The 27,703-nt window shown below is 43.7% G+C and overlaps 1 protein-coding gene across 2 annotated transcripts in view; it reads right to left on the bottom strand.

Annotated features, from left to right (window-relative positions):
* The window catches only part of PTPRN2 (protein tyrosine phosphatase receptor type N2), a 1,585,109-nt gene that overhangs the window by 105,759 nt on the left and 1,451,647 nt on the right, over positions 1-27,703 (bottom strand). For both annotated transcript variants that reach the window (XM_033931599.1, XM_033931600.1), the window contains exon 19: positions 11,779-11,945. In XM_033931599.1, coding sequence (XP_033787490.1) covers positions 11,779-11,945 — 167 coding nt within the window. The remainder of the gene's footprint in view (positions 1-11,778; positions 11,946-27,703) is intronic.

Here is a 27,703-nt window from a genome sequence, read left to right as displayed (position 1 = left end):
CCAAAAAAAGTGTTCTAAATTGGCACTTGGACATCCTAATTGCCAGAATGTACAAGTGCCAATAATCAAAAATGCCTTTCTGGATGTTTAGTAAGGTGTCCCAGTCTCTGTGCATTCAGAGTACAGAATGATACGATGACCGATTTCTGCGGTAAACCACGGCAAACCACAGGAATGGGTAAACTTTTGTACTGTTCACCTCAAGAGTGGAAACAAAGCTTTTCACTGTTCTGCAGGAGTGGTAAAAAGCTTTGATCCCATGGGAAACCTCACCCACAACTACAGCCACCCTCGCTGTTCCAGCCATCCCTCACCGTCATGCGTTCGGCAGCTCCAGCACTCCCTTGTTCGTCTGGCAGTTCCAGCACCTCCCCCTTGCTCACGGGTCCTGTGGTTCCAACCCTTCCCCTTGCTTGCGGGTCAGCTGGCTTCCCTTCATCCCTGCTGCAGGTACACACCATGAAGCATGAGCCGATCTCTACACATGCCTGCTAAAAGGTGCTCATGGCCTTCACTCTGCCAGGCCTTTCCTTATGATGCAACTTCCTCTTTTCGCAAAGAGAGGCAGTTGCATCATAAGTGGAGCCTGGCAGAAGGATGACTATGAGTACTGTCGAGCAGATGTGTGTGCAGAGATTGACTTTAATCTTCAAGATGTGTGCCAGCAGAAGGGAGGGAGGGAGGCAGGCTGGACACACCGGACCTGCAAGGGAGAGGGGACTGGATCCACGAGGGGGGTGGAGCTGGAGCTGTCAGCCCCGAGGAAGAGAGGGAGGGAATGTAAGGTAAAGCAGATGGGCAGAAAGTAAGGGCATAGGAGGGGGCTGGGGCTGAAGGTTAAGGAAGAGAGAGGTGTTTGACCTATGTAGAGGAGGGTCTAGAACTGAAGGGAAGGGAGAGAACTATAGGACCTGCAGGAGGGGGAACTGAAGGGAAGGGGGAGAGGTGCTGCAGCTGTGGAAGAGGGGATGCTAGAGGCAAGGGGAGAGGTACAGCACCTGTGGAAGTGGGGCTGCTGGAGGGAAGGAGGAGAAAAGGCCAAATTGCTTAACAAATATTTCTGTTCTGTGTTCACAACTGAAACGCCAGGAGTGGGACTGCAGAAGACAAACGTGAATAGGGATGGAGGGGTAATAGACCCTGATCCATTTTCAGAGGGTTGTGTTTGTGAGGAGCTACGAGGGTGCTGAAGGAACTTAGGGAAGTTCTGGTAGCTCCGCTGACTGACCTTTTCAACAAGTCTCTAGAGTCAGTAGTGGTAGCGGAGAACTGGAGAAGGGCGGATGTGGTCCCTCTTCACAAAAGTGAAAGTAAGGAAGAAGTAGGAAATTACAGGCCAGTATGCCTGACTTCTGTGGTAAGCAAATTAATGAAAACGCTTTTAAAACGGAGAATGGTCAAGTTTTTAGAATCCTGTGGATTACAGGACCTGAGGCAACATGGATTCACTAGAGGTAGGTTTTGTCAGACAAATCTGATCAATTTCTTTGACTTGGGTAACTAGAGAATTGGATAGAGGATGTGTGCTAGATGTGGTGTATTTAGATTTTAGCAAAGCCTTTGACAGTGTTCCACATAGACGTCTAATAAATAAACTTAGCGCCCTCGGGATGGGCCCCAAAATGACAGACTGGGTCAAGAACTGGTTGAGTGGAAGGCGACAGAGGGTAGTGATCAATGGAGATCGCTCTGAGGAAAGGGATGTTACCAGTAGTGTGCCTCAAGGTTCTGTTCTTGGGCCTATTCTTTTTAACATTTTTATAAATGGTATTGCTGAAGGGCTGTTGGGTAAGATTTGCCTCTTTGTGGATGATACCAAAATCTGCAATAGAGTAGACACGTTGGATGGTGTGAATAACATGAAGAAAGACCTGGCGAAGCTTGAAGAATGGTCTGAAATTTGGCAGTTAAAATTTAATGCTAAGAAATGCAAGGTCATGCATTTGGGCTGCAAAAACCTGAGGGAAAGGTACAGTTTTGGGGGTGAAGAACTTATGTGCACAAGAAAAGAGAGGGACTTGGGTGTGATTGTATGTGATGATCTTAAGGTGGCCAAACAGGTTGAAAAGTTGACAGCAAAAGCTAGAAGGATGCTAGGTTGCATAGGGAGAGGTATGGCCAATAGGACAAAAGGAGGTATTGATGACTCTGTATAAGATTCTGGTGAGAACATTATGTACAATTCTGGAGGCCGCACCTTCAAAAAGATATAAAAAAGATGGTGTCGTTCCAGAGGAAGGCTACTAAAATAGTGTGTGATCTTGTGATAAGGCGTATGGGGACAGACTTAAAGATCTCAATCTGTATACTTTGGAGGAAAGGCGGGAGAGGGGAGATATGATAGAGACGTTTAAATACCTACATAATATAAATGTGCATGAGTCAAGTCTCTTTCATTTGAAAGGAAACTCTGCAATGTAAGGGCATAGGATGAAGTTAAGAGGTGATAGGCTCAGGAGTAATCTGAGGAAATACTTTTTTATAGAAAGGGTGGTAGATGCGTGGAACAGTCTACCGGAAGAGGTGGTGGAAACAGAGACTGTCTGAATTCAAGAGGGCCTGGGATAGGCACATTGAATCTCTCAGAGAGAGAAAGAGATAATGGTTAATGCGGATGGGCCGACAAGATGGGCCATTATCTGCCATCATGTTTCTATGTTTCTAGGTGCTGGATCTGCTGGGGGAGGGGCTCAAGGGAAGAAAAGGGAAAAAGAGATGCTATACTAAGCGGATGAAGGAAGAGGGAATTAAATATTTAACACATCAGAGATAGGGAGAGACACAGGGAGGTATCAGAAACAGAGGGGAAATAATGGGCATGGAGAGGAAAATAGGACAGGAACACAAAGGGAGATGCTGCATGGGAATAGTACATGGACAGAGAGGGGCAATGGCAGACATGGGAGGGATTATATGGACACATAGGGAAAGTGCTAGATGCAGGAGAGAATAGAGAGAGTAATGCATGACACAGAGCAGTGATGATAAATACAGGGTGATGGACACAGGGGACACAGAGAAGGGAAAGATAAGTACACAAAGATGGAAGATGGGTGGTGAGCGGTGAGCACAGAGAAGAAGAAATGCCAAATGAGCAGGAGACCCTTGTGAGTAAGTTAAGAGATGACAGAGGGAAACAGAAACTAGAGCCTGCGACCAACATGACTTGAAAAATAAAATGACCAGACAACAAAAGGTAGAATAATAATTTTATTTTTCTATTTTGTGATTACAAATATATGAGAGCTGAAATAATTTTCCTGTGAGTGCTGGTGTTAGACATGGTAGGGCACAGGGCAGAAATTTGGGAGGGGACCCCAAAGCCCACTATTAGCCTGGGCCATCTTCAGCTTCCAGCAGACTTTCTCTAGCCATCCCTGGCATGTGTGATCTTTATATTTTGCATAGTGTAGGAGAAAATGGATCTTTCTATTTCTTTGGTATTGTACTTCATGGAAGGTGTGGCTTGTGTTCTGTGTATTTGGCATTTGTGTTCTGTGTGTGTGACCGAGATATTCTGTTAGGATGAATTTTCTATGTAGTATTCAGTTTTCCTGATATTCGAGGGGATATTGCGAAGGGAGATGGGGTTTGTTGATTCTTTTTCTGTATTTGTAATTTATAAAATGAAAGTTGTACAGAATATTCTTTTTATACTTTAATAAAATGATTTCAATATAAAATCATAACTATTCAAGGCGGATGGGACAGGGACAGTGTTTGCAGGGACGGGGACAGAGTTTGCGGGGACAAATTTTTTCCCGCATCATTCTCTAATACAGAGCTCATGATGAGTGTGGTGGAGGCGTGTTATGGGTGGGCTTTGGGCGGGCATAAGGGTGGGTTAGACTTGGATGTCTTGCAGCAATAATCAAACGTTTTGCAAGACATCCTGGAATGAAACTTATACATTTGGAGTCAGACCTGTTTTAGAAGCATCTAAGTGTCACAAAGGTGCCCAAACTGACCAGATGTCTAATGCATGCACCAAGGTAAGACACCCCCACACTCCCCCAGTGCTGACTGACCACATTTTACCACACAAAAATGATACATACCTGGTTCTCAGCAGCATCTGGTATGGGGAAGCCTAGTAGAGCATCAAGAGTGTAGAGTTACCTGGTGGGTTGGCTAGTGAACCATAGAGAGGAGGATCCAGGCCCATAAGGCACTCTGACCACAACATCGCTGGTATTAAGTATGAGCCCATCAAAACCCATCCAAACCCTACTATACTGCACTCTAGGTGCCACCTGTAGCCATAAGGGCTATTGGGGTAGAAGACAGGTGAGCAGAGTAGGTTTTGGGGGGCTCACCATAAGTTATATAGGGATTATGGTGAGATATACATCTGTCACCATTTATGTGAAGTTCACAGCGGTGCCCTTTAAGGTGCCCCACTACTCTGTTGGGATGTCTATGTGGCCAATCCATTACTATACTGGTCTCTCATGTCCAAATGGTCTGGATTAGGACGTTTTGAAAATGGACATTTTTGTATTTGAAAAGTTAGATGTTCTAAAGGCCAATACATCCAAATAGGTCGGTCAAAAAAAAAATTGGACTTCTAATGGTTTCATAAATTGATGTTCCCCTGCCCTGATATTTAGACATCTTGCGGGAAACATCCAAAGTCGGACTTAGATGTACTATCGAAAATGCCCCTCCCCCATATATATATATATTTTTATTTTTTGCATCCGTCGCTCTGTACTTAGGTCCACATACAGTATATTTTTTTATATGAGATTCCCAGCTGAGCATATCTCATAATTTTCAGACAGTTGTGCAATACATTGAGCAGGCAACATCAATCACTCTTACGGATATTTCAGGCATCTCAAATGCAAGTTAAAACAAAATGCTTTAAAAATACTCAACTAATTCAGAAAGACCAACTGCCTGAACTTCATGCTGCACTGTATGTATCAAGAGTGAACTGAAAATCATCAGTAAGCAAGGTTCATTTGAGAAAATAAATGCAGATTAATATACACAGCAAGAATTAACCAAGAAAGAATGATTAGTAATACAAACCAACCCTTGGCTCAATCAGCGCAAAGAAACCGTCATGCAAACCATCAGCAAGCAAAGGTGAGAGGTCGTTAGAGGCTCAGAAAGGGGGGGTCCCACACTGTCCCTGCAGCAGAGTCACAGTTTCCAATGATCACTTTTGTGACTATGCAACTGGGCTCATATTACTAGCTGCAACATCACAAAAATGACACTGGCAACCGCTAATTAGCTGGGAAAATAAGAGTTTCTCCATTTTTAAAGTGAGCAGTGTTAGTAAATGCCATTGCACACAGCGAGAAGTGATAGCATAATGTATGTATTTTAAGCAGAGCTCTCATAATAATTATCTTTTAGCTTAGCAATCATTCTTTAAAGTAGAAACGTGCACAATCTGGGTTCAAGAAATGTTTAATTACACACATCAGTGCATGACTAACAAACAAATGTAGAGCCAGAATGGTTTGCTTACTGTTTAAAATAAAATTTAGGAGACTCACTATGGCGCCCTTTTACTAAAGTGTGGAAAGTTTTTTTCCATTCGTCACTTCTTAATTGCAAAAGTTAAGGTGCAATAAATGCAGGGGGTGTGCCCTCTGAAAATAACTCTGCCCCTAAAGCCAGGGGTGTCAAAGTCCCTCCTCGAGAGCCGCAATCCAATCGGGTTTTCAGGATTCCCCCAATGAATATGCATGAGATCTATTTGCATGCACTGCTTTCATTGATGGTAATAGATCTCATGCATATTCATTGGGGGAAATCCTGAAAACCTGACTGGAATGCGGCCCTCGAAGAGGGACTTTGACACCCCTGCCCTAAGCGCAAACTCCCTCCCACAGCACAGACACCAACCATCCCCCTAACCCTTGACCACCCCCTCAAGATTTACCCAGGGGTCTGCCTGATAATCGAGTGACCCTCTTCTCTCACCTTGGGACTGTGCTAGGTTCAAAATGGTGTTGATGATCACTAGTAATAGGCTCATACATTACCACTACGGGGTTATCCTTCCATATAAGAAGATTTCAACCTGAATATTCGACTAACCAGGAAACCCTTGGCTGTACCAGGTGGTTGGGGGGAGGGTCTAACTTGTTGTTCGGGGAAGGGATTTTTCTGAGAAGACAGAGTTAAGGACTGCATATGGGGGAATGGACTGGGGAGATGGGTGGGGCTAGGATTGCCATTCTGCCTCCAGCCCCGCCCCCAGCCAAGCTTCCTGTCTCATTCCCCGAGATCTGGAAGGCCTCTGTGCACGCACGGACGTTGACACAATGACATCATGTGCATGGGCACGCATATGACGTCATCATATTGATGTCTGTGCATGTGCAGAGGACCTCCAGATGCAGCCTCCAGAACCCGGACAAACTGCCAGGTTTTGGCAATCCCTCCGGGCTTCCGGACAGTCCTCTACAAAGAGGACATGTCCGGGTTTTCCCAGACGTCTGGTAACCCTAGGTGGGGGAAATTATGTGCTGGGGGAATTGAACTGGGGGGAGGAGAGATATGTATATGTTATACTTGTATGTGTATATGGGGGGATGGGGGAAGGATTGGACTGGAGGAGAGCTATGTGCTGTCAGGGAGGATTAGACCATTGGGAGTTATGTGCTGTAGTGATGATGGGTTTGGGGAAGTGTTGGAGGGGAGATTGGAAATGGGTTCAGAGCTGAGAGTGAGGTTAAGGTTGTGCACCACTGCAGCTTAGTGATATATCTCATTTGCACTCCAGTCACGCTACTGGACGGCAATAGCATAACTGCAATAAAACCACCTCTTCGTGTAGCGAGAAGTGCAGCTGGGTTCATAGACAACGGCGCGAAAGACAAAGGCGCGCCCGGACAATTGAGCGCAGCGCGGAGGCGCGCGCCGCTCTAAATTACTTTTTTTAGGGCTCCGACGGGGGGGCGTGGGGGGGAACCCCCCCACTTTACTTAATAGACATCGCGCCGGCGTTATGGGGGGTTTGGGGGGGTTGTAACCCTCCACATTTTACTGTAAACTTAACTTTTTCCCTAAAAACAGGGAAAAAGTGAAGTTTTCAGTAAAATGTGGGGGGTTACAACCCCCCAAACCCCCCACAACACCCCCACAACGCGGCGCGATGTCTATTAAGTAAAATGTGTGGGGGGGTTCCTCCCCACGCCCCCCCATCGGAGCCCTAAAAACAGTAATTTAGAGCGGTGCGCACCTCTGCGCTGTGCTCAATTGTCTGGGTGCGCCTTTGTCCCGGCGCGCTTTTGACCTGACACCGTGCAGCTGTCACAACTGATCTCTCTTAAAATCTAACCCTGTCACACCTACAGCTCACCCGTACCACATTTTGCAGCTAGCACAACCGAGGGCTCCTTTTGACAAAGGTGAGCTAAGCGTTTTAGCATGCGCTAAATGCTAACACATGCATGTTAGTCTATGGACGCATTAGCGTTTAGCAAACACATAGATTTAGTGCGAGCTAAAAAAGCTTAGCGCACCTTTGTACAAGAGGGGGGTTAGTTTAACATGCATTGAGCATTGGTGTGGGTCTGTGCAAGGGTCTCCGTGAGGTGTCCTGCTCTAGTTGCTTAACACAGCTTAGTAAAAGGGGCCCTATGAGCATTAAACTGACCAATAGCCTTATATTCTTCCCTTTTCAATGCTACAGATCAGATCTATATACTGTATATTAAATGATCCTTTCCTTATAGAAATTTGTACCAGTAACCAGCTTTAGTAGGCGAAGAATTTTGGTCAGTTTACTGCTAAGTTTACAAAGGCTTACATGTATGGTCTCGGGAAAAAGAGGAAGAACGTAAAGCAAACTTTAAAAATGTTTAGGAAGAAATTTCCAAATCAAGACATAGAATAAAGGGCCTGCATTTCCAAAGAAACTGCCTAATACAGAATTTAGATACATTTGAATTTTTCTTGGTGATGAACTGTGAGAACAGAGACTAGAGGGTTGGTTTGGGATACATGCACCACTTCCTCATACATACCAGATGTATGACATGACATTGTCTACCGCTGTCAGAGGAAGATCACAAGGGTTCTTCTAAACCTTGTGGACTTCTTTGAAACAGCTAAAAAATTCAGGCATTGCTATTGCTTGTCAGATTAGTGACACTAAACAGTAGAGATGGGTCAACCCAAAATGTATGATCTATAAACTTTCAATTCAGCTGGATTTCCAATGATTCCATCCTTTCAATGTATTGGTTTTTTTTTTAGGGGGGGGGGTTGAGTGTCACAGTGAATCTTTGGGGGCTTCAGCACGGGAATCTTTGGAAGTAATATACAGTATCGCAGAGCTTTAATTTTTACTTTTTTTTTTTCCAAATGTAGATTTTTCTGGTATGTAGAAAACCTGCTTACTCTGACAGAGTGGTATTTTGATCTTTCAGAAAATATGGATTGACATTTCTAGACAATGCGTTGACTTACAATTTTTATGTTAAATATTAATTCATAAGTCATTTTGATGGAGGAGGTTGCTGAGGAAAACAATCATTTTACCCATCTCTACTGAATCACTGACACATACCATTTGGGGGGAAAAATGACATTAGCATGGTTTACAGAGACCAGGAGATCATTCACCGATAGGCTTATATGCCACTGTTTGGGTTTTCAGCAAGGCAAATGAAACCCTAGGCTTCATGCAGCAGACATTCACCTGTTTTGCCAAGAAGTTAAACAACCAAAAAAAAAACCCAACAAAAAAAACCATCCAACACTTAGGAGCCTATTGACTAACTTGTGGCAAGGTTTTGCAATTACTGTGTGGCAACTGCAAAAACTCTTCATTAACTATTGAAGAAATTCCCAGCAGTTTCATATTCAGCTAGGGCCAGATTATTTAAATGGCGTCGAGCGGCGCCTACATTGTGCGGTTGTCAATCAAAAAATTGGCACCGTTTATAGAATCACGCCTAGCAGTACCTAAGCGGACTTAGGAGTTGCCAGGCATTCTAGACATAGGTGCTGCTCCATTAGGCCAGCTTTTCACTTGCCTAATTTGGCGGCGCCTATGTCGGACGCTCAACCACGCCTATTTTCTGCCTATAACCATGCCTACTTTTTAACATAGGTGTCATTAGGCATCCTTGGGCATTGGACGGTGCCTACACTGTCATTAGGCGTCCTAAGAGTTCTGCACCAAACTCTTAAATTGCTTAATTTTTGTTTTCTTGTTTGGCTGAAAACCTACAACACTGACTAAGCCAATTAAAAAATTAAGCTGGGCGTGGATCCCAGTCACTAGGTGGGTTGCGATTATGGCATTGTTTATAGAATTCCCCAGTTAATGTATAGAATATTTTTATTATTATATATTAATTAATTGCAGATAATGCAAGGAAGAAAGGTCTATTGAGATGATGTTAACTGCACCATGTTATCTGTCACATTAAATTTATGGCACTATTTCTACCCAATCCATGCTCTTACTTGATTAGGTAGATAATATGGAAATCGGTATGAGCTATTTGCATCTTATTGTTAGCGTGTGGTGCCAGTGTTAGCACATGCTTACTGCTGCATTAACAGCTAACTCAGCTTAGTAACTAGACCCCTTAACTTTAATTTGGTAAAGTTAAAAACTAAAATAAAACATCATTGATAGTGGGTTATGAATGTGCATGCCACAGTTGAGCTTACAGATTAGATAAGGGTGTGCCTTATATCAGAACCAACCAAAGAACCGGCCATTATATATTGTTACAGAGCTTCCAAAATGGCATTTAAAAAAACAAAACCATGAATAGATTTTTCATCCCTTTGTTTTCTCTTCCAATACTAATCATTCAAAGCAAAATAATGAACACTAGGAAAACAGGTGGGTCTTTTTGCCTTTTTCCTCACATTGTCCATTTATTCTATGCATTAACTGAAAAAAGCATTAGGACTATGCTATATACTTAGTCCAGTGAGTTTCCAGTTTTTTCATAAACTATATTTCTTATGATATGGAAAAACTGGAAACTCACTGGATTAAAGTGTATAGCCCTCAATGGAGACTACGACCTCCTTTTACGAAACTGCGATAGCAATTTCTAGCGCGGGGAGCCGCACTGAATGGCCCATGCTACTCCCAATGCTCATTGAGTTCCTATGAGTGTTAGGAGTAGCGCGGGCCATTCAGCGCGGCTCCCCGCGCTAGAAACTGCTATCGCAGTTTCGTAAAAGAAGAGGTACGTTGTTTAACTTGCTTTATTACCAAACTTTTTAAACCACCCTTGTATATAAGAACATGAAATCTGTAGTAGTTTAGCTGCTAACTCATAGCACTATTTGGAGCTGCTGCCAGCTGAATTTTAAGATTAAGAGATTAAGAAAAAAGAGTTTATGAACATCATGCTACAGGAAATGGTTATTAATGAATAGGTACTCAGATTAAATAAGAGCAAAAAATATATGTTCAAGACTGACCTTTTTCTTCACAAGTACCCAAAAAGTCTGCCAGATAATCTAACAGTAAAAAACTTCTATATTGGCCATATAGCCTGCACTGTAATGCTATATTCTAATCAAACTAAACAAATAAAAGAAATTACTGATCAAGGCAAGAAGAGATAATATAGAAGCCCATCATGTGTGATCATCCTGGACTGGTACCAGGAGGTTGTGCTGAAACCAGTACAATCTTATATCCCCGATTCAAAGACATTACATCAAGCCATGCATTATTCTGTATAGCTGGAAGCTGGGAATGGAATAAGACAGAGAGGAAAGGGAGAAAGGAATATAGTGCTCTAGGAGAAAAAGGTGCAGAAGGAGAGGTGAAAGTTAGAACTGTGATTGGAAAGTGATGGTAAGAGCTGCTGGATGGAGAAAATTCCAGTTGTGTTATCATTATTACTTCACGATATGAACTTTTTCTTTTTTCTGTTTTTGTGGCCTAAAAATTCCTCCTTGCTCTTTTTCCCTCCAGCCTACCACTGCGACGATGGCAGTGTGAGCCTTGATTCAGAATTACCTGGAGAGTTGCAAGAAGTTACCCAATCCATAGCTCCTAGTCTGGTGACTGCAGCAATAGTCTTGAGGGTGAGATCCAGGCATAGGGGGTCCTTATCCTCATTTCATGGGCGCTATATCTGGCCTGCATGTGATTCCCAAGAGACTGTCTCTCTATAAGGGGCCGTGGATGCTGCCTCCACAGCATTTCTGGTCCCAGCACTGGCTTACATGATGAGGGCCAATGTGTGTAGGTTATAGTAACCTATCTACGGTATATTGGAATGAATCATATGACAAGGAGGCTAGATAAATAGAGGATATTAAGGGACAAAAAATACCAATTTAGTCTCCTGATTACATAACATTCTCTACTTTACTGATTGCTTGATGAATGTATTCATTTGATAGAGTGGAGATCCTTGATATATTCTGATCTATGAACTATTACAGGGGTGGGCAACTCCAGTCCTCGAGGGCCGGAATCCAGTCGGGTTTTCAGGATTTCCCATGAGATCTATTTGCATGCACTGCTTTCAATGCATATTCATTGGAGAAATCCTGAAACCCCGACTGGATTCCGGCCCTCGAGGACCGGAGTTGCCCACCCCTGAACTAGTAAATAGTAATGTGAACCAGAACACAGCACAGAACTACAATTTTGATTGATATATTGAGGCTGTTATCATAATTAACAATAAATTTAGAAACTCTTAAAAATTACTACAAGTCTCACCGGGCTGCTGCTTTTTACAGAACACATCTTCAAGGTCTTAATGCAAAATGCAGCTGTTTTTCTCCCAGGTGCTACCACACTAGTTGCTGTACCTGCGGAAATCCAGAAGCGATCTTGTAGAAGGCGGCACCTCCTTGTCATTCCAGCTGAGGAAATGAAATTGGGTCACGGTGCGTGTTTCACTGGTCTGAAGGTTTTTCAAATAGAAGCTCCTTACAAGGAAATCCTCACACCAGATGTGCTCCGAGACTAGATTTACCTTTTGAAAAAAAAGAAAGAGAACGTAAGTCAAAGGCAGACTAAGAAAACAACAAAGTGAAATAGTATTTTAAAGTTGTATTGACTTTGTGTAACAATCCAATCATTCTTTTGTTTGTTTTGTTAGCTTAGTTGTTGGGCATGGTCATTATGGGGTAGATATTTATTCCGTGGCGGTTGTGCTTTTTTGGACATCCCCCCAACATTCAATGCCGAGCGATGTCTGGGCAATGGCATTGAATAGCATGGCATTCACAGCTGGCTAAAACTTATGAGGTTAAGGGCTCCTTTTATGAAGGTGTGTTAGCGGTTTTAGTGCACGCACCGGATTAGTGTGCGCTAGCTAAAAATCTACCACCTGCTATTCCGCGCTTTAAGGCCCTAATGCGCCTTTGTTAAAGGAGCCCTAAGTGCAATATTCATTTGTATAAGATGAACCACATTAAATAGGACTGTTTTATGTGGTCCAAGTAATGTAGTTAACTTATGTGATTAACCCTCCCCCCCTTTTTTTTATTTTACAAAGCTGTGGTAGAGGTTTCTACCATGGCCCGGAGCGCAAAATGCACTGACGCTCATAGAATTCCTATGAACATTGGAGCAACGTCAGAGCATTTAGCGCTTTGGGACAAAGAGAGAAACCTCTACTGCAGCTTAGTAAAAGAGGGCCTAAGTGTTGAATATCAGCACTCAACCACATAAATACTGATTCAACCCTTGGACTCCCCCCACTTCCCTCAGAATAGCCAGTTTTGGTTCTAATTGGATATATTTGGCAACACTATCCAGTTAAGTACCATTGAATATGCCTGGTTAGCCCTGGACAAGTGATTTAAATGGCCAGGAGCCATTTTGGGCTGTTTAAATTGCTTTGAATATAGACCCCTATTTTTTTTTTTCTGGGTTAAACAGATACCACAATATAAAAGCAGCTTGGTTCAAATACATTAAAATCCAACCATAAAGAAAACATGCTATGTTATTAACGTATTTATATTTTGCCTGTACCTCCACAGTTAAAGGACGGATGTACACAAAGCAAGAGCAGAACAAAACATTTGGAATTACATCGAGAACTAATCTAATCTAATCTAATCCTTAGGTTTGTATACCGCATCATCTCCACGTTCATAGAGCTCGACGCGGTTTACAGTAGGAGAAATAGGAAGGAACTATAATTGAATCGATGTTATGAGTAGGTTAAGATATCAAATTTGAAGAAAAAAAGGTTTTTAAGTATTTCCTAAATAGAAAATAATGAGCACATGGTCTATTAAAAGGGAGTTAATTCCATAGCTCAGCTATAGGACATTGAATTGAAAAGGAAGTTGTCCAATAGATTTAGGGCCAAATTCAGAAAAAATGTTGCCAAAAGTTAGACGCCCACTTGCACCTAACAATTAAAAACTCTTTTTTAAAAATCTTTATTGATTTTTAATCTAAAACAGTGTCATACAAATGAAAAACAATAGGTATTACATACATTACACTAATATCTGTACAGGTAACAAATGTCATTCAAGATTTTCAGTTATCCTACATATAATGATAACATAATATAACATAATATATAGTATAAATAAAGAATAAAGTTACCCAAATGTCCCCATCAATATTTATTCCCCTCCCTCCAACCCCCACCCCCCATGGATGGTAAATGAACAAAAGGAAAGATAAGATAAATATACATTATTATAGTTTTACAAATTTAGTCAATGGGCTCCAAACTTTTTAAAATACACCACTAAATCCCCTATACTCTGCATTAATTATATCATATCTCCGGGAGTAGCGCCTGGGTGCATGGCACCTGATGATGTTGAAGCTTGGAAGTGGGCATGCTTAGGGGTGGTGTCAGACTTCAATGTTACTAGATGCCACTAGTCGTGATTCAGCAAAGACCCCTAGGTACCAGAAATGTAGGCCTGTATAACCCTGGCCTACATTTCTGGTGCCTAGGGTCCTTGGTAGCCAGGATTTTGTAAGCAGTGCCTGTCCATGATTGACCCTTAGAGGGCAGCACTTATAGAATCAGACCCTTAAAGTTTTTAAACATTGGGCAATGCAATAAACAGAGCTTATGAATGTTATTTCTCATAGATAGTCCTTGAAATGGAACCGCTCACTCTTAACAAATATATGGGGCTTCTCCATACAAGAACGTATAAATATGAGAGGCCGCTGAAAAGTTCTCAACCCAACGAAGAAGAGAATGATATGAAGCCATGAAACTTACAAGTTATTCCACACTTTTTTTGACACTTTTTGTTTCAATGATATGAAACGAAATGAAAAAAGTGTCAAGAAAAGTGTGGAGTAACTAGTAAGTTTTATGGCTCCACAATATTTCCTTCTTGGTTGGGCTGAGAACTTTTCAGGGGCCCCTTTGTAGTCATAAAAACTTAAAATTGTATAAGGGCCGCTATAGGAAGCCAATGTAGTTTAGAATACTGATGTCTAAGACTATCATATTTAGTTAGACCAAAAATTAGTCTGACAGCTGCATTCTGTACCAGCTATAATCAATGAATCAAAGAATTTGAGCAAATTGTTAAATACTAGATTACAATAATCAAGTTTAGATAATAATGATTGTATCCAAATCTGAAATGACTCTGGTGCAAAAAAAGTTTTCTAATAGTTCTCAATTTCTTCATTGTAATAAAATAATTCTTAATAATTGCGTGTACATGCACATGCATTTCAAACCCTAAAATTCCGGAATGAAGATCCAAGGTATAAATACTAAAATAAATAAATAAAGCCCCCTTTTATCAAGCTGTGTTAGGATTTTATTTTATCACCGGCCGCTGCGGTAAAAGCTCCAATTGCTCATATGAGTGTCTGAGTTTTTACCGAAGCGGCCAGCGATATAAACCCTAATGCAGCTTGATGAAAGGGGGCCTAAATAAATAAAATATTGATTCTCCAAGTACAATAATGTCATGTTTTGTTAAGTTTTAGTACACCAATCATTAAGTATCATAAATAAAAGTGTGCTACTTTTCTGCTGTATAAATGAGCTGGGTAGAACAATGATGCAGAAAATATTGCATTGCCAAATTTGGAAAAACTATACAATTCCCCCATACTGATATATAATTATTTTTTAAATGAAATTTGGGCCATTTATATGCTAATTATTGGTGAGAAGCTTTAGTATGATTTTGAATCACAGCAGCTCAATAACTATTATTTGAAATAAATTATTGTCTTTGGAAAATGATGGGGCTCATTTTCAAAAAATAAAGACGTCCAAAAAGCTGCATATAGTGGCACTTGTACGCCTTTCTCACCAAGGCTTCCAAGTGCTGATTTTCAAAACTAACACCCCCTTTTACTAAGCCACAGTAGAAGTTTCTACCGCAGCCTGGAATGCTAAATGCTCCGATGTTCATAGAATTCCTAGGAGCGTCAAGACAGCGTTGGAGCATTTAACACTCCGGGCCACGGTAGAAACCTCTACCACGGCTTAGTAAAAGAGGGCCTAAGTTTTTAGATGTCATGCAGGTCATTTACCCTCCAGGACATCTAAATTTTAAGGGGGCATTTTAGAGGTATGTTTTGGGCGGGATTTGGTCGGTCACAGCACTTGGAAGTCTGGCGTTGATAACCAAACATTTCCCATTACGTCCAGGATGGAACTTAGATGTCCAGAGCTAGGCCCGTTTTAAAAGTACCCAAATTGACTAAGGGCTCCTTTTACTAAGGTGCGCTAGCGTTTTTAGCGCACGCTACATTGCCCCGCGCGCTAACCCCGTGCTATGCACCAAAAACTAACGCCAGCTCAATGGAAGCGTTAAGCGCGCGCTAAAACCGCTAGCGCAGTTTAGTAAAAGGAGCCCTACATGTCCACTGGAGGGATTAAGTAATGACCCGCCCCCCACACTCTCCAAGTGGTTACTGATCCCCGCCCACCCCACAAATATCGGAATGAAACAGTACATACCAATCTCTCAAACAGCACCTGGTATGAGAGAACCTAGTACAGCAGCATACAAGTGTCTGAAGTAGCCTGGTGGGTGGGTTGGTGAACCACAGAGAGGAAGACCTATGGCAGGATTAGTTCTTTGAGGGCCTCTAGGCACACAAGTACACTGGGCCCCCTAGACCTGCCCCGCCACCATTTATTTACCTGTTTTTTTATTTACTTCTTTATTTCCACTTGGTTTTTTTTTTTTTCTTTTAAAATTCAAAACAAACAACAAAGATTACCATACCAGTGCCAGTGTACAGTTTTAGTTCTATGTAAGCCCCAAACATCTCTGAACAAATCCCCCCTTCCTTCCCTTCCCACCTATTTGCCCAGGACTTTAACTCTGAACCCTTTCCATTCGCATATAAAAGTGTTCAAATGCATTGTAAAGCAGTAATACTATCCGAAACATAAGTTTACATTAATAATCAAGTTTGCAACGACTCTCAACTGCCTCACTCTATGTCGTCCAACTGTAACCCATATGTATGTATAAAAATACATATGGGTAACTACTCTAGTATGTTCCACTCCATGTATGTTCATTTGTAACAAAACAAGGCAAGCGGTCCACCAAAGAATCCAACGTGGAACAAAAGAAGATCGGCAGCCAATAAGGAGTTTCGAATCAGGTTTATTCAAGGTGCTCCCAGGAACCATGCCCAAAGCATTTCGCCAAACAAGGCTAGTCAACGCTAACAGAAAACCATGTCTTTCATACACACAGAACACAGAAGCACCCTCACCCTGTATGGCATAAGTAATCACAAACTAACCCCCCCCCCCCTTTTTTTTTTTACAAAAAAAAACGGAAGAGGTTTTTAGCCCTGGCTGGCGCACTGAATGTTCTGCGCTGCTCTGATGCTCATAGGAACTCTATGACTGTCAGAGCAGTGCCGGCCAGTGCTACAAACTGAAGGAACGTACAGTTTAGGGGGTAAAGAACTTAAGTGCACGACAGAGAAAGTGGGACTTGGGTGTGATTTTATGTGATGATCTTAAGGTGGCCAAATAGGTTGAAAAGGTAACGACAAAACCTAGAAGGATGCTGGGGTGCTTAGGAAGAGGTATGGCCAGTAGGAAAAAGAAAGTATTGATGCCCTCTGATGATACCTCATTTAGAATATTGTGTGCAATTCTGGAGACTGCACCTTCAAAAAGATATAAAAAGGATGGAGTCGGTCCAGAGGAAGGCTACTAAAATGGTGCTTGGTCTTCATCATAAGGCGTATGGGGACAGACTTAAAGGCCGGAAAGGGGAGATATGATAGAGATGTTTAAATATCTATGTGGCATAAATGTGCACGAGTTGAGTCTCTTTCATTTGAAAGGAAGCTCTGGAATGAGAGTGCATAGGATGAAATTGAGAGGTGATAGGCTCAGGAGTAATCTAAGGAAGTACATTTTTACAGAAAAGGTGGTGGATGCGTGGAACGGTCTCACAGAGGCGGTGGTAGAGACAAGAGACTGTCTGAATTCAAGAAAGCATGGGATAAAGACATGGGATCGCTTAAGCAGGGGTGTCAAAGTCCCTCCTCGAGGGCCGGAATCCAGTCGGGTTTTCTGGATTTCCCCAATGAATATGCATTGAAAGCAGTGCATGCAAATAGATCTCATGCAGATTCATTGGGGAAATCCTGAAAACCCGACTGGATTCTGGCCCTCGAGGACCGACTTTGACGCCTGTGGCTTAGAGAGAGGAAGAGATAATGGTTACTGTGGATGGGCAGACTGGATGGGCCATTTGGCCTTTATCTGCCATCATGTTTCTATGGGCTAGATTCACTATCTGTTCTATGTATTACTTCTTTCCCTGCCATGCCGGTATTTTCTGCATTATATTGTAAATGCTTTCTGTCTTTATCTGTTTTTAAGTCCATTATTCTAATTTGTATTTTATCTGTATCCCATGTATTAGCTCACTTTGTTGTGAACCGCCTAGAACTTTTTCAGTATGGCGGTATATAAGAATAAAATTATTATTATTATTCTCATATCAGGCAGCTTTATGGGGTAAGCATCTGAAACAATTACTCATGCTTGCGAATACTTATGGGGAATTTAGGAAACACCTAAAAACATCTGTTCCTAAAGTACGTAGGCAGCTGAACTGCACAATCTTTCCTCACAACAACTGAAGAGATGAGATGAGATGAGATGTTGATGATGTCTTTTAAAATTTACATCCTCTAACCGGTGGGGAGACAAAATTCAAGTTTGAGCTTCTCATATATTGATTGGTTGAAAAAGAGAAAAGGTCAGTTATATATCTGGAGGCTAGGCTGAAACGTACCTTAAAGCAGAAACATCCAAACTTAAACTTCACACGTGCCTCCATCGGCAGCCAGTGCAGGAGTCGATAAGAAGGAGTTACATGATCGAACTTCTTCAGCCCAAAAATCAGCCAGATTGCCGTATTTTGCACCAGTTGTAATTGCTGCAAGTTCTTCTGGGTAATTGCCAGATAGGCGATATTGCAATAGACAAGCTGGCTTAGTATAAGGGATTGTACCATAATTCTGAATGATGAAGCATCAAAATATGCTCTAATGGACCGAAGCTTCCAGAGAGTATAAAAACCCTTTCTGACCAAAGAGTCCACCTGGTCTTTCATGGTTAGGCCCTGGTCTAGTATTACCTTCATAGTAGATTGGATAGGGTAACTAAGTTTGTTGATATGCAGCGATGTTTTAGTATCAAGTGGGTGTGGCGAGGCTACAAAGAATTTAGTTTTTTCTGAATTTAGCTTCAGTCTAAATTCAGTCATCCATTGTTCCATAACATTTAGTACTTCTGTTGCCATAGGAGTAACTTCGGAGAGAGAGATAGTGAATGGGATAATGATCGGGAAGTCATCTGTGTAACTAAAAAATTTTATCCCTAGTTGGGACAATTGCACACCTAGTGCCCTCTCGTTCTCCCTACCTTGGAGAGGGCGAACAACCTGCCCTTATCTACTAAGTCTATCCCCTTCAGTATCTTGAATGTTAAGATCATGTCCCCTTTCAATGTCCTCTGTTCAAGGGAGAAGAGGCCCAGTTTCTCTAATCTTTCGCTATAAAATGTTGGAGACGGACATATTACATAGTCTAATGATCGAAAGACCACTCCTTTGATTTCAGTTAAATCTGGTTTTGTATTTTTCCCTTGCTCCTTCCTCGTTTTGTTTTTTGAGAACTTTTGATACAAGATCTTTTCTTTTCTTGGTCTGAGTGACTGTTTTGTTAATTTTTTTGTCATACCAGCTTTGTTTTGAACACTTCAGTTTTTCCCATCAAAAAGGAGTTTTCTTTACACAAGGTGTTCTTTTTTTTTTTTTTGGTGACATCAGGCAATGATAGATTTCTGTGCACCATATAAGCACAGAGGGGCATAATCAATAGGTCATATAAAAGATCTGTGCGTCGGCGGAGTAAGACGTCCAGGTAAATGTGCCGATAATGGAAAGATGTCTAAGTCATTCGATTATCGGCACGAAAGACGTCCAACATAAACACGTCCACATGCGTTATACAGAAGCGCCTAAAATTACCGACTAAAATGGCGATCGTCCAAACAAGACCTACAAATATTTTCGCCGCTATCCACTGGACGACTTGCTAGTCGTATAGCGCTCTTTATCTATTAGTTGTTCTGGCACAAGTCATACTGATGTCACACCGTCCCCAACGTCCTGCATGCCCATATATAAACCTCCACGTGGAAGTGCGACCCTTGTGGGTGTAGTAGGCGTTGTGTGAGGAGTTAGGAGGATTGTAGGAGTTAGTTGGTGGTGAGTTTAGTTATTTCGATTTCTGAGTGGGATTGAGTGATTGGAGAGTGATTCTGTGAGTATGTGTGTGAGAGCAAGTGAGAGAGAGTGTAAGGGTGACAGACAGGAGAGACAGTGTGAGTGATTGTGGGAGTGAGAGATCATGTAGTGAGGAAGGGTGGCTAGGAAGAGTGTGTGGCCACCAGGGTGAGTGTGTGAGAGGGTGTGTAAGTGTGAGCTTGTGTGAGTGGGTGGGGTGTGATGGTGGAAAGAAGGGAACCAAACTACTCCCTAGGGGGAGACGGAGTACCTGGTGGAGCTGTGCCTCCAGTATGAGGCCAGGGTGTTTGGCCAAAATGGCAGAAGACCACCCCGCAACGTTGCAATGAGGGCCTGGTCAAGAATATGTGACACCCTGCATAGGTGAGAATAACCTAGTACCTATCACTATGTAGCTAGTGTGTCCTAATCTCTAAACCTGTCACCTGTTGCCCCCACCCCATCTTTCAAGGAACTTCTTGCTTATTCTGTGTTCTATAAGTACATATATATATATATCTCACAGATATAAAGGAAACATAGATAGATAGATAAAGAAGGATAACAATATCTTGGCAGGCAGATGTTTCATCTCTGGATATGTCCCTACCTCATCAGAATATACATGACAGATGTGATGTGCTCAGTGCCCTCATAACCCTGCAGATGTTTGAAAAGGGGGATGCAAAGGACTGTCACCTGACCCCATTCTCTACCATATTCTTCTTGCAGGCGTTATGGTGTGTCCCGTGACCTCGAGTCCCTGATGCGCAGGTGGCACAGGGTCAACCGGGACAATCCAGGCCTCATTCGGCGCACCAGACACCACCTCAGAGCTGGACGTAAGCGGCAGCCCCCCACCCCCAACACAGTCAGTAGCACAGGTATGGCAGCTGCCTTGTAAGACATACCAGAAACCCTGAAACGTGTAGGTGACTATCAGATGCTAAAAAGCTATAATGGAGGAACGGGAGGTAATCTTCAGATCAATGAATATCTCTCCAGTTGACATCGGCGCTGGTAGCATACTGAGTGCTCATTCTCTGAACCCCTTATCTGCAATCAACTGCATTGTCAAGGAGGCATAACTGAACAAGGGAAATACGCCTCAGAAGCTGCCGGCCAGATGTTGGTCTGGAGCTCACCTTCATAGCTCCAGACCAATGTCAGGCCTGCTCTTCCGGAGGCATATTTCCCATGTTTAGGTATGCCTCCTTAAAAATGCAGTTGATTGCAGATAAGGGCTTCAGAGAGACAGTATCCGATTCAAAGCATAATCTGTGATTCATAGTTGCACCTGTCATATGTCATGTCATGTCTGGAACCTCTCAAAGCTCACCTCCTTGTGAATGTGCTCTTCCTTGGCAGCTGTTCTAGTATGCAACCTATTGCCACCCAAAATGTGGGTGATGAGACACTGGTCAGTCCACTGTGTCAACAAATACATCAAGCCCATTCAGTGTCACCTGCATATGCCTGCCACCTTTTGTTTAGATGTATACCGGTGTAACTGTATACAGAAAGTAGTTTACATATTTGTTCATATACTGGCCTGATCTGTGTCCCTACACCCACTTAATCTCAATGGGTTGGGTGGGGGTTGATACGTAATTGTGTATCTAGTATTCAACCAATGCACGCTATGGTAACCCTAACTTCATATTCTTACTGCACACAGGTCACGCACAGCATGCTGCTGAGGGCCTAGCCCAGGAGGTGGTGCATGAAATATGCCTACAGGCAGCCAGTGAGGCAGTGGCAGAGGCTGAACAGGAGGTGGAAGGGTACTCTGCATTGGGGGAAAGTCTGCCACCTGAGGATGCTGTCGAGGTGTCTGATGTGGAGGACGAGGCCCAAGTGGTAGAGGTGGAGGATGCGGCACAGGTGGTGGTGGAGGCACAGGTGGTGGCGGAGGTGGACCAGCAGCATGTGGTTGTGGAGCATGGGAGGTCCCTGATCTATATGAGGACATGCCCCCTCTTGAAGGCGAATGAGGAGGTGGTTATGGAGGCAGCAGCCCTGGCCCCACGCCATGATGTGCAGCCAGCGGCCCGAGTAGTTCCTCCCCCTCCTGAGGCATATGGAGAGCTGCTCAACATTGTGGGTCAAATGCACAGTGAACTGCAGGAGGGGAGGCGCGAAAAAATGCAGACCCTGCATGAGATCGTCAGCCTTCTGTGGCAGTTGGTTGCATTTTTAAGGAGCCAGTATAGGGGGTGAAGGGGCTAAACTGAAGGCCAAGCTGCCAATGGCCATTGAGGCCCCAGTCATGTTACCAACAGTGTCCCTGACAGCTCACAAGTAGCTGCCAGAAATCCAATGACTGAAAAGACATCACACGGCCTCTCCTTCACATATTCAGGAGACTACCTACTGTATCTCATTGGGACATACTTGGATGTTAACCTACTTGATGTTACTGGCTGTCGTGTACAATGCTGTCACCATATTCTCTGCCAATGATTGCAGTGTTGAGATGTGATGTACAGATGCAAACTGTACAGTGATGGTTAAGGTGTGCAATAGTTGCACTAAAGTTGTGTTCCAATCCCATGACTAGGGTAGGAAGATATGCATATGGTGGGACAGTGTTAAACGCAATAAAGGGTACCCTCCCCATATCATTGGAAAAGAGGTATCCAGTGAAATGAAAAGACCCTACCATCAGATGGAATGTGGTGAGGAGGCCATAAAGATTGACACTGTGACAAAGTGGGAATGCTAGGCTGCATTTATGAGGTCACAAATAGCTTCTATAACCTATGGGCCAATGGATGATGATGTAACCAGGCCAGGGGTACAGGGAGCACCATTGAGATTAGAAGCCATAACCTCTGGAGACAGAGGCAGCTGCAGCAGGACAGCCCTCACAGAAATTTGCTGACCCTTAGAAATGAAAAAGTATGTGAGGCTCAGAATGGCTCGCTTACTTTGCACAGGTTGGAGCAGTGTTAGGTATGTTGGGGCAATTGGACAGGCATGTGCCATATTGTTACCATAAGTATGATATTGTATTTTCTCATATTTATATGGCTATTGTTCTAGGACAGTCTTTTGTGACCAGGTGTTCTACTAGGCCTGCCGTTACAAAAGATACCTGAACGAAACACTTGCCTTCCAAGCAGGTCAACTAAATGATTGGCTGGGCAATATTATCTCGTGCTCCTCATCCTACCTAAATTTCAGAAAATTATTAAAAACAAACCTGTTTAACCGATTTGTATCCTAATTACAGTGGTGCCTCGCACAACGAACTTAATTGGTTCCAGGAGCAAGTTTGTTATGCGAAAAGTTCGTTATGTGAAACGCGTTTTCCCATAACAATACATGTTAAAAAAAATTATTCGTTCTGCAGCATAAAATATGCTAAGATGACATAAAAAAAGATAAATTTTTTGTTATTATGTTTATTTAGATACATCTAAAAACATAATTGTTTTTTAAAACAACATTTTTTAAATTTAAAGACAGACTAAGTAGAGTCTAATTTTACAGTGAGAGAGGGCAGAGTCTCAGCGGCAAAAACTGGGACTTAACTGTTCATTTTTTAAATGCCTGCATGGTTGAAAATGTTGTCCATTTCCTTGGGCAGATCATTCTGTCTATAATACTAGTTTATACTTATTACAAAATGGTCTAAATGGATAAGCTTTTTTTTTCCTGTTTCTTTCAATATGTAAACAGAATGCCAATGGTGAGAGAGAACAAAGCTGTTACTGTATTTTTCTAGCATCGGGGAAGCGGCGAGAGTAGCTCCGCCCCCCCAACGCATCAGCAGTAGGCGCCGGGCCCCTGCGAGCCGACGGTCCGCCACTGCACAGGGAGCCAGGCGGAGAGAGGGCAGTTAAGTGCAGTGCCTGCGCGGAAGGATGCAGCTCGGGCGACTTCGTTGTGTGAAACGAAGTTCGTTGTAGGAAGCAAGACCTGAAGTTCGTTGTGCACAGCGTTCGCTGTGCGAGGCGTTCGTTATGCGAGGCACCACTGTACTTCCTGCCCGACCTCTTGTTTCCTATGATCCCTTAGGCCTCCTTTGTATCCTGCTCTCCTTTATATATTGTACCTATATATTGTACCTGTATCCTGCTTACCTATTTAAATTGTATCTATATTCACCGATTGTACCTATTCGCTGATTGTCCAGCCCTTCTTTGTTGTAAACCGCCTCGAACTACTACGGCTTTGGCAGTATATAAGAATAAAATTATTATTATTATTATTACTATTCATGTCTACCTTAGCAAAGGTGTATGCATTTATATTTGAATCTTGACTACAAAAAAAGAACAAAATAAATACCAGATATCTACCTCTAAACTGGGTGTCATGTTTGATCCCTTGATGTCATGTCACTGACCTGCACCTAACAAAACGTCAGGCAGGCAGCCAACAGAAAGTGGGAACGTGGCCATCTTGTAAGTAAGATCTGGTTGAGAACAGAACCATGTCGCATGCAGGACCTGAGACAGAGGTTGTGTTAGTCACAGTTCAAGAAAAAAGGGGAGAGATGTAGACATGTGGGCTTGTGAGTTTCATGATTTGCAATGGATGTAACACCTGACTGTCTGAATAGCTCCTCCTCTTTCTAGAGCCCTCTGCTAACCCTAGACTGAAGGGACATATTATGATTGAGGACTCATGTAAAGGAGAGCTGGTGACTGCTGTGCAATTCTGCCTATCATATGCAATCAGTTAGATCCCATAAGAGCTATAAGTGTGCAAGGTGAGGCACTAGGAAGCAGACCAGTGTCAACTGAGAGGGTATTCTCCCCCCATGAAACAAAAAAGCTATAACAGCCGAACCAACAACAAGGCAACACATACACCTGTGGCCAGGATCAAGGGTGTGTAAGGAAAGAATCCCAGGGGAGGGGGGTAAGGTGAGGCAATCATTGGAGGAAGGAGGTGGCATTGTGGGATAAGGAGCCCCCTCCATAGGCAGGGATGGAGGACGGGGAGAGTGAAGAGGTGTGTTCCCCAGGAATGATGTGCAGGTGTTCCTCTGTAGCAAGTGTTTGTAGTATCTGCAATGCAATAGCCAGGTCCTGAAAAAGAGGAAGGAGATTTTCAGTTGCTGGGACATCTTACAGCTACATGTGCAATATTACAGGGGGGGGGGGTGTGAGTGGGATCTGCACAGTACAAGAGCCCCATAACAGTGGATCACAGCAATTGGCCATGTACCCCTGTATGCTATTATCACAGAAGTTAATAAAAGTGATAGGTACCAGGCAAAAAATGCAATGGTACTATCACTCCATGCTGCCTATCCAGGAAACACAGTGGTTTACCATCATGACTGAACTGCCGACACAGTACTTTTTTTTCAGGAAGCTCTCACAGTCTTTGCCCTTACCCTGTTATGGCCCCTATACAGAATGCTTCCCCCCCACCCACTGTTCTTCTAAGCGCTGTTTCAAAAAGGCTTTTCAGAGGGTAACCAGCAACCTGAGCCCCAGACATTTCTATAACCATTTAAAACATCACAGATGAAGCAGGAATAGTTGCTTCCCTGAATACAGCAACAGGCGTGAAAAGGCAGCCCATGTAATCTGTAAGAGCCAGCAAATGAGTTAGGAATGCATCAGTAGATAGGAAGGTGTCTCGGAACAGATAGGAGACGGAAGTTAGTGCTCATGTAGACGTATCCCGCCCCCCTGGATTTAAACATACCAATAAACCAACCCAAAATGTGGCTTAGACGGGAGAGAGTGGCCAAGACGTCTTTCTGATCTGTCCATAATTGACCATATGGATGTATTACGTGAAGTCGTCCAGTGGACAACTTCTTGGACGCGCTTAATTGTCAATAAAAATGTCTAACCTTATATTATCAAATATGTGGGTACTTTGACACCATGGCTCCCAAACCAGTCAAACCTCTGTCCTGAAAGCCAAACTTCTCCCAGGCTGAGACAGAAATGATGGTGCAGGAGGTGCACACACACCACCAGCAGCTCTTCTCACCCTAAGGAGAAAGGCTTGGGGCATACTCCAGCGTCACCACCTACTTAGACTGGCCCAGAAGCTACTGGGGTACAATCTGAGCCTGGAGGAATTTCGGCAGCAGAAGCTTCAGCTGCTGAGACAGGGTATGGAGGCAAAACAGCAGTCACTGGAGGTCCAACGGGAGACCAATGAACTTCTGAGGCAGATTTTGCATGCCAACACTGGCATCGTTGCAAAGCTGGAAGGCCTCCACAGTGAGCTCAGAGCTAGAAACCGTACTCCCTCCACAAGCCAGCATACTAATCAGGTGCCTGCACCACCCTCCAGCACTGGCTCAGTGGCAACAGGATGCAAAGCCACGGAGAAAATAAACCACCCCCATATGTTGGGGCCTGTTCCACGCCTGCATTTCTCCACTCAAGTAACATGGCCAGCTTTTGGACAGCAGAACACTAACTCCAGCAGTGATAGTGTCAACTCAGACACTGATGTGGCCCCAGTTGGTCCAGAAGCTTCATCTCTACCTAGAGGTGGAGCTGGGAGGGCTGTTAGGGGCGGTGGGAGACCATGTGGGCGAGGGAAGGGGAGGAAGGTAAGGGGCTTGTGTTGTTTGTGTATGTGGGTAGGGTGGGTTTGATGAGGATGTGTGTATGTAGGGGTGGTGTTTTGCACAAAATGTGGGAAAATAAGGGTGTTTCTTTAAAAGAACCTATTGTCCGTGCTGTTTACCAGCTTCAGCTTATCTACACTGAAGCTGACTATTGTCCGTGCTGTTTACCAGCTTCAGCTTATTTACACTGAAGCTGACAATAGCCTGGGCTGTTTTTGCAGTCCAGTTAAGTGGCACTGGACTGATGGAAGGGTTAGTGGGGTTTTAAAGCCTCAGTTATATGGCACTGAAGCTGACATTAGCCTGGGCTATTTTTGCAGTCCAGTTAAGTGGCACTGAACTGCTATACTGTCAGGTGGCTAGGGTACAGCGTCCATTTCACAGGAAGTGGGTCTGTATTAAACGGTGCCTGGTGTTGACCCCTTCCTGGAAGGCACTCTGCTCGGCTCTGTGCTGTGAGGGTGGGGGAGGCTCCTCATCATCAGCATCAGGTGGCTGCTGAAGTTGTTGCTGTGGGGGATCTGGCAGTGGCTGGCGTTTGCGTACTGCAAGGTTATGCAACATGCAGCAGGCCACGAAGATCTGAGCCACCTTCTCAGGCTTGTACAGCAGCTGGCCCCCCGATCGATCCAGGCATCGAAATCGTTTTTTTAACTGGCCAAATGTTCGTTCGATGATGCTCCTGGTGGCTCTGTGACAGCGATTGTATTCCTCCTCAGCTGCAGTATGAGGGTGGACAATTGGGGTCATGAGCCACATTCGCTGAGGATACCCCCTGTCACCTATGAGACATAGAGAAACAGAAAGAGAACAATGATGAGTGGCAGTGATTTGCAGGTGCAGGAAGAGAGTGTTGGGATGGGGTGGAACAGGGTATATGTGTCCTTGAGGTGCTTACCAAGAAGCAAACCGCCATTGAATTCCCCCTGGGTTGCTCTCCTGTGGAGGCCACAATGCTGGAGGATGTAGGCGTCGTGTGTGGAGCCAGGGTATCTGGCACACACATCCAGGATTTCTCCCTGTGCATTACGCACCACCTGCATATTCATTGAGTGGTACGCCTTTCTATTCCTGTAACTGGCCTCATCTGCCCGAGGGGGGTCTGAGGGCAATATGGGTGCAGTCTACCACCCCGATGACGGAGGGGAATTGTGCCACATTGTAGAACTGCCTCATACTGCCCTGTAGCCTGGAGAGTGGTGGGGAGGGAGATGTAGTCATGGGTGTGGGTTAGGAAGGCATGAAGAAATTGGGTGAGGCAGTTTGAAATGGCAGGCTGAGTGAGCCCAGTGTTGGCTGCCAGAACAGACTGGAAGCTCCCAGTTGCCAGGAAAGTGAGGGCTGCTGTTATTTTTAAATGCACTGGGATTGGGTAATTACGCCAAGTGCGAGCCTGTAGCAAGGGGTGCAATTGGAGGCAGAGATCCAGTATGGTGG

This window comes from Geotrypetes seraphini, chromosome 2, assembly GCF_902459505.1.
Source record: "Geotrypetes seraphini chromosome 2, aGeoSer1.1, whole genome shotgun sequence".
In the NCBI taxonomy this organism is placed as follows: domain Eukaryota; kingdom Metazoa; phylum Chordata; class Amphibia; order Gymnophiona; family Dermophiidae; genus Geotrypetes; species Geotrypetes seraphini.
This window is presented reverse-complemented; position numbering and strand designations above follow the sequence as displayed.